The sequence below is a fragment of the Glycine max genome, chromosome 6 (genome assembly GCF_000004515.6).
Source record: "Glycine max cultivar Williams 82 chromosome 6, Glycine_max_v4.0, whole genome shotgun sequence".
NCBI lineage: Eukaryota > Viridiplantae > Streptophyta > Magnoliopsida > Fabales > Fabaceae > Glycine > Glycine max.
In genome coordinates, this window is record NC_038242.2 from 4,396,688 (window position 1) to 4,403,840 (window position 7,153).

The 7,153-nt window shown below is 32.7% G+C and overlaps 1 protein-coding gene across 1 annotated transcript; it reads left to right on the top strand.

The window, feature by feature from the left end:
- The first annotated feature begins 1,620 nt into the window (after window positions 1-1,620).
- Window positions 1,621-6,603, top strand: LOC100818799 (3-ketoacyl-CoA synthase 10). Its single transcript, XM_003526038.5, has 3 exons — window positions 1,621-2,132; window positions 3,600-4,228; window positions 5,779-6,603. Exons 1-3 carry the CDS (start codon window positions 1,722-1,724, stop codon window positions 6,344-6,346), a joined length of 1,608 nt encoding a protein of 535 aa, XP_003526086.1. The 5' UTR covers window positions 1,621-1,721; the 3' UTR covers window positions 6,347-6,603.
- The last annotated feature ends 550 nt before the right edge of the window (window positions 6,604-7,153 follow it).

A 7,153-nucleotide genomic window follows, 5' to 3' on the forward strand; every position in this document is an offset into this window, starting at 1 on the left:
GTATTTAGTAGTAGTATTTAATTATATTTAATATTTGATCAAACTTCAAACAGGACTATTTCTGAAAAAAATATACTTATGAAAAAAAAAGATAAGCCAAATATAACATATAATAAATTTCTCCTTTGCCCAGCTTCTTAAAGACGCATTGTTTTACATTACAGGTCACTTTAAACTGTCTGTGATGTCACTGATGTTGTCAGGTTGGGGTTATCGTCTGGGCCTTGCTGCTGCCCTCTAAATTTTTCATTCATTTATCTGAATACTATATATCCTAAGCTTAAGCGTGATATCACATATATTTTACCAATATTTTTTTGAAAAAAACTTTACAACTTTTTCATTGATGAATTAATATCTAATAAATATAATTATTCATGGTGACCAACTGACCATTACTCCATCAACATCTTATTAACTTCCAATCTCAACCGTGTGACTTTCATTTCATTCTCTTGCTGGCGCCATTGAATCCCCCCTGCATCACCACCATGAACATTTATATTTGTGTCACAACCTCTATTTTTGTATACACTTGTTGTTCTGCATTATATACAGTGATTTCAATTGTCCTAACAATATTGCTTATTTTCTCTAATTAATATTAATTGCTCTTCATCTAGTGACCTTAACGATCAGTTTATCAAACATTGATCTGAATTCTTTTTCACAATATTTATCAGCTGTGGCAATCTGCATGCTTAGGCAGAGAAAAAAAACAAACAAAACTAGTCAATTGCTAAATGGGTTCAAAAGTAATGTTTGTAACATACTCCATACGTCTCATTTTATTTGATGTTTAAAGTTAATTTTGACATATATAGCTAGTATGTCATACGCAGTCTATTATATAACATCTTAATATATCTTTTGTGTTTTATATTAATTAAGTTCTCTTTCATCTATACTCCTTTTTCATTTTCTGACTCTACAATAAAATGATTAAGGATATTAAAACATGACAAACAAACGAAATAATTTATTTTCACTTAATCATCAAACAAAATGAGATGGAAAAAATATTTTTTAACACACTTTTATCACGTACTGAAATTTATTGAAATTCATGCGATGTGATTACATTTCTTATTTATTTATAACTTTGTGATTTACCATAATTTTAAGTGATAATATATAAAGAGTTTGTTAATGAAGTTATAAACACAAGAGAATGTTGTCAACATCTTTGATAAGTTCATTTTTTTTTTTTTTTTTGCATAAATTTAACCATGACAGAAGGCAGTTAAACTACTGTACCAACTGCATGTACACGTGGAGAGCCAGCTGGTGTGACCAATTAGATCTAACATTCATTGTTCACGCAAGAGAGTAGAGGCACAAATATATCGTCGATATAAATGTAAATTTCTTTCCTAAGAACACAAGAGAGAGGAGGATGCTATTGCTATTGCTATTTGCTAGGGATAGAAGAGAAAAAAAAGTTAGAAACAGTGCACCCTCGTCTTTTAGGACTATAACTCATGCACCCACTTACATTAAATGAAGAAATTAAGGCTGTTGGAAAGTTTCAACTACACAAACATCAATTAGGTACTAGCATTAACTGATTTCCACCCACCTGGTGTATTATCAATTTGGTAGTATAAAAATATGTACCCAATCCCACACACATTGTGAGTATCAACAAGAATACTCATAATAATATAGTGGCTAGCATAGAGCTAGTAATAATATTAATATTGTTAAGCTAGCTCTAAGCCATGGCTAATGAACGTGATCTGTTCTCGGCGGAGATTGTGAACCGTGGAATTGAATCGTCAGGACCAAACGCTGGGTCGTTGACGTTTTCGGTGAGGGTGAGAAGGCGCTTACCGGATTTTCTTCAATCGGTGAACCTTAAGTACGTGAAATTGGGTTACCATTATCTGATAAACCATGGCATATACTTGTTCACCATACCGGTTCTTCTCGTGGTGTTTAGTGCTGAGGTTGGAAGCCTCAGCAAAGAGGACCTATGGAAGAAGCTTTGGGAAGACGCGCGTTACGACCTTGCTACGGTTCTTGCTTCCTTTGGGGTCTTCGTTTTCACCTTGTCTGTCTACTTCATGTCGAGGCCACGTCCCATTTACCTCATTGATTTTGCATGTTATAAACCCGATGATGAACTCAAGGTACTACTACTTACATTTTAAAGAATACTTTTTATTTGAATTTCTTTGGATTATTATGGAAAATTTCATTCATAAATTAAATGCTTGATTATACCCAAACGAATTTTCAACGTGATTGGTGGATGGTATTCTAGTTCTTTTCGTTTTTTTAAACACAACCATTTGATTGGTTAGCTTAAATTTCGTGCGGATCCGTATTAAATTTTGTCACACTAGAGTAAAGTTATACTACTAGTCCAAATAGATTTCATTCACCTTACTTTTAAAAAAATAATTATTTTTCAATTTATAAAGTATGTTAAAATAATTTAAAATAAAATAATTATTTTTTTTCAAACTCAATATTTTTTTTAAAAAATAATTAGTGTTTTAATTTTAAATCTTTATGGAAACAAAGTAAAGTGATTTAAATGGTAAAATTTCGTAGGTTAATGTTTTTTTATGCCTGACCAAAATAATTAAGAAATAGTTTTTTTTTTAACTGTCGGAGTTTTTTTTGAAAATATGATTAATGTTTTTTTTCTTCAAATTTTTGTTTTACCAAACATGCTTGTTTTTAGTATTTTATTTATAAATCTTCATGGAAACAAAGTTAATCTAAATATATTAGTTGTCGTTTGAAGTTTTTAAATGATATAGATGGAGTATCTCTCAAACCCAAATAATTGACCAAGGACTAGTTTTATGGTCAACAGTACTCAGATGTAATTTGTTAGATGTTTTTTTTAAACTTGTTTTCCAAATTAAACAAAATTGTTAATAAACTATAATAACGTCTACGAGAAATTATACTAACATTTTTTTAGGGTTTTTTGAGATTATACAAGATTTCATATATATATATATATATATATATATATATATATATATATATATATATATATATTTTAACATCTATAACTATTTTCTTGATAGGGGTATACAATGTAATGTGTGTTTTAGACAATAAGGAGGATCAATGTATTTATTTCAAACAATTAAGAAATATTAGTATTGAAGTGAAAACAAATAAAAAATATTAATTAGCTAGAAAAAATTGATGAAACTCAGAAGATTTTAGTATAATTTTCTCTGATCGTTAAGCTAAATCTTTGCTACTTGAATTATTGAAATGAAATTTACAGAATTTTGATGAAAAAACAATACAAAAAACACTAAAAGAAATACATCTAAATTCTGAGTTAATTAACCTTGGCTATGGTTAGTTTTCAAGTGGGACTGTGGGAGACTTGCAATTTCTATTAAAAAGAAAAACTGAAAAACTCTTAATTTTTGCAAACTCAATTCGTGAAATAAAGTTAAGTTTATATCGAGATAATGTTGTTGAAAATCTCACATCATTAAAGATAAAATAAAAAGTGTATATAAGAAAGAGAATAAGTCTGAGCTTACAAATCAATGTTAATTTTGTAGAATTTAAGAAAAAGCACTAATGAATGAATGAATGTACATTGCACTGGATGGCAGGTGTCAAGGGAGCAGTTGATGGAGGTAGCAAGAAAATCAGGCAAGTTCGACGAAGCGAGTCTGGAGTTCCAGAAGAGGATGCTGATGTCCTCCGGAATCGGCGACGAGACCTACATCCCGAAGGCCGTCGTGGCCTCCACGGAGAACACGGCGACAATGAAAGAGGGGCGCGGCGAGGCCTCCATGGTGATGTTCGGAGCCCTGGACGAGCTGTTCGAGAAAAGCCGCGTCCGACCAAAGGACGTGGGCGTCCTAGTAGTGAACTGCAGCATCTTCAACCCGACACCATCACTCTCAGCGATGATCATAAACCACTACAAGATGAGAGGGAACATTCTGAGCTACAACCTCGGCGGAATGGGGTGCAGCGCGGGGATCATTGGTGTGGACTTGGCCAAGGATATTCTCCAGGCGAACCCTAATAACTACGCGGTGGTGGTGAGCACGGAGATGGTGGGGTACAACTGGTACCAGGGGAAGGACAGGTCTATGCTTATCCCGAATAGCTTCTTCCGCATGGGGTGTTCTGCTGTTCTGCTTTCCAACCGTCGAAGGGACTATAGCCGCGCAAAGTACCGTCTTGAACACATTGTTCGCACGCATAAGGGTGCCGATGACCGCAGCTTCAGGTAATTCGTTCGTAACTTGCTCTTTTGCTTGTTGAGTTTTCTTCGGGTTGGACTAGCATATGTGTCAACGTCATCAATAAGTCTCATAGATTCACTCATTTCGATTTGATGGGACAGATATTGGACTAATCTAAAACCACCTATTAATTTCGTTCTTGACAACTTCTATTCATAATTATACATAATTTCTTTAATTTTGATTTTTATATTTAGCTTCTACTTTCTTTTATCTATCTTTTCTTTATTCTTTATTATTCATTTTATATACTTTATTTTTTTTCTTTTATAGTATTTCTCTCTTTTCAATAAAAATGTATACTCCATCCATCTTTTTTATAATATTTTTTTATAATTTTTAGATGCATTAATTATTTTTTATATATTTATTTAATTATTTTCTCTTCAAACATTAATGAAAATCAATTAAATGGATAGAAAGATAGAAAAAAAAACAATTTTAAAATGCTAGTACAATTAATTGATAGATTTAGTGTGATTAACTAAATTAATTACTTTTTAAAAGAGTTAATGAGTTAAAAAGGCCTTAAGTGCAAATGAGTTAAAAAGGCCTTCTAATTAGGGAGGAAGTATCTCTCAAGGATGTCAAATAATGATTATTACTTTATTTAACAATATTCATTAAGCCCAGAGAGAGTACCTCTATAATATAATTTTGTATTTTTTTTCTTTTAATAAATTTTTATTTTTAGTTTATGGTAAAAAAACACTAAAATAATTTTTCAAGTTTTTGTTTTAAAAAAATAAATATCGCTATAATTTTTTAAAATATTTTTCTTTTAAAAATCACAAACAAACCGGCCGTACATTTCCCCTTTTTTTTATAAGGGAATGTGACTTAATGTAGTATTATTAATTTAAACTTTCAGGAAACATCTGGACTTTCAATGTGGACATATGAATACAAGACACCAAGAACAAATAAGCTCAATTTATGTTCTTAGAATTTTAGATGATATAGAGTTCTGTGTTTTTTTCTTTTTAGATATTTTTAATAGATAATTGGGCACAGCATAAGGTTGTTGGGACATACCTTTATGACTCAGGCCCTAATTGGACTTTTAAGTGCTTCTATATCATGACATCTAATTAGTAAATTTAATCCTCCAGCAAAAAGTCAGATATTGTGTATACGTTGACTTAATAGTAGAATATTTGAGTAATTTATATGAGATTTTGGGTTGAAACTTGATTCTCGATCGTCATGCAATTCTTAAATGAAAAACGAGATTGCTTTTTAGGCAAAACTGGTGGTTGCTGCAAAATTTGGATAAAGTTGAGCCATCCCCTAAATTCATTAGATGTCAGTGTGTATTTTTAAGAGGGTTGACATTTTAGTTCCATCTTCCAACCGCTACTTAATGACTCAGCAGACAAACCAGATCCCTCCATCAAACATAACAGAAATGGAACTTGCCAAGTTGTTTCATCATTTCTATTGTTAGTAATTACTATTATTCATCAACTAAATCAGCATAATTTCCTTAATTTAACATTTGGTGACTTATAATAAATATCTGCTACACAAACAGGTGTGTTTACCAAGAGGAAGATGAGCAAAAACTCAAGGGACTAAAGATCAGCAAAGACTTGATTGAGATTGGTGGTGATGCTCTAAAAACCAACATCACCACACTAGGACCCTTGGTGCTACCCTTTTCTGAGCAGCTTCTCTTCTTTGCCACCCTTGTGTGGAGGCACTTATTTGGCAGCAAAAATGGTGGGAATTCACCCTCAATGAAGAAGCCTTACATTCCTGACTACAAACTAGCTTTTGAGCACTTTTGTGTGCATGCTGCAAGCAAGACCATTCTTGATGAGCTTCAAAGGAACTTGGAACTGAGTGACAAGAACATCGAAGCGTCTAGAATGACGCTGCATCGCTTTGGCAACACCTCTAGCAGCAGCATTTGGTATGAGTTGGCTTACATGGAAGCAAAAGAGAGTGTTAGAAGAGGAGACCGTGTTTGGCAACTCGCATTTGGCTCTGGCTTCAAGTGCAACAGTGTGGTTTGGCGCGCCATGCGCCGAGTCACCAAGCCTTCTAGGAACCCTTGGCTTGATTGCATCAACAGATATCCTGCACCTCTCAACAACTGAAGCAGAATTTGACGGCACTAGTGTTATGAATCTTATTATCAGTGAGGGTATGGTTAGGATCAATAAGGGTAGTACTAATTTGGTCTTCAAAAATGTTACATCTGTTTTCTGTTTCTTTCTCATTTAATTATTCCTGGCTTGAAATTCTATACTTTTAATTCCTCATTAGGCATATGGATGCCTCCTTGTTTAATTTCTCTGTTTCTTCATAGGATGATTGATATCAAAGTTCATGGATGGCTATTACCTATAGTCAATGCTACTTGTCTCATGTTTTATTTAATTAGTTGCTCTGCCTCAACTCAACTGCTTAGGAGAATTTGAAAACAGATTTTTTTATTTTTTTTTACAGAAAGAAACTTGTATCATTTCATTCATGATAATAAAATCAATATATGATGGTAAATACTCAAGAATTTGGTGACTAACATAAAACCTAGAGGCTATCGTAAAAGCAACCTTATTGGCTTGATCCTAATAAAACGAACCATAATATTTTGATATATACTAGTAAAACTTCTACAAATTACCACAATAAAATCCAACTCAGTGTACTTAGGACTGGTAGGAGAATTTGAAAACAGATAGGGAATAATTCTAAATGCTAATAGGAGAATAGATATTATTTTTAAGTTAGGTGGGCTTATATTATACTATGAATTATGAATTATAGAAGAACCAACTTGCTAGCTTATATCCGGGTGATGATATATGGATATTGGTTGATTGAACACGGAAGCATTATCCATTAACCTGTCTTTCACTCAAAAAAACGGTGGCCGTGCATGCTGAAAGTGAAAGAACCTC

What these genes read in the sequence shown, in the direction of transcription:
- LOC100818799 (XM_003526038.5), top strand. Translation starts at nt 1,722, where the DNA reads ATGGCTAATGAACGTGATCTGTTCTCGGCGGAGATTGTGAACCGTGGA. An exon ending in AACCCGATGATGAACTCAAG is followed by an intron (nt 2,133 to 3,599) that starts GTACTACTACTT and finishes ACTGGATGGCAG; the next exon opens with GTGTCAAGGGAGCAGTTGAT. An exon ending in GCCGATGACCGCAGCTTCAG is followed by an intron (nt 4,229 to 5,778) that starts GTAATTCGTTCG and finishes CTACACAAACAG; the next exon opens with GTGTGTTTACCAAGAGGAAG.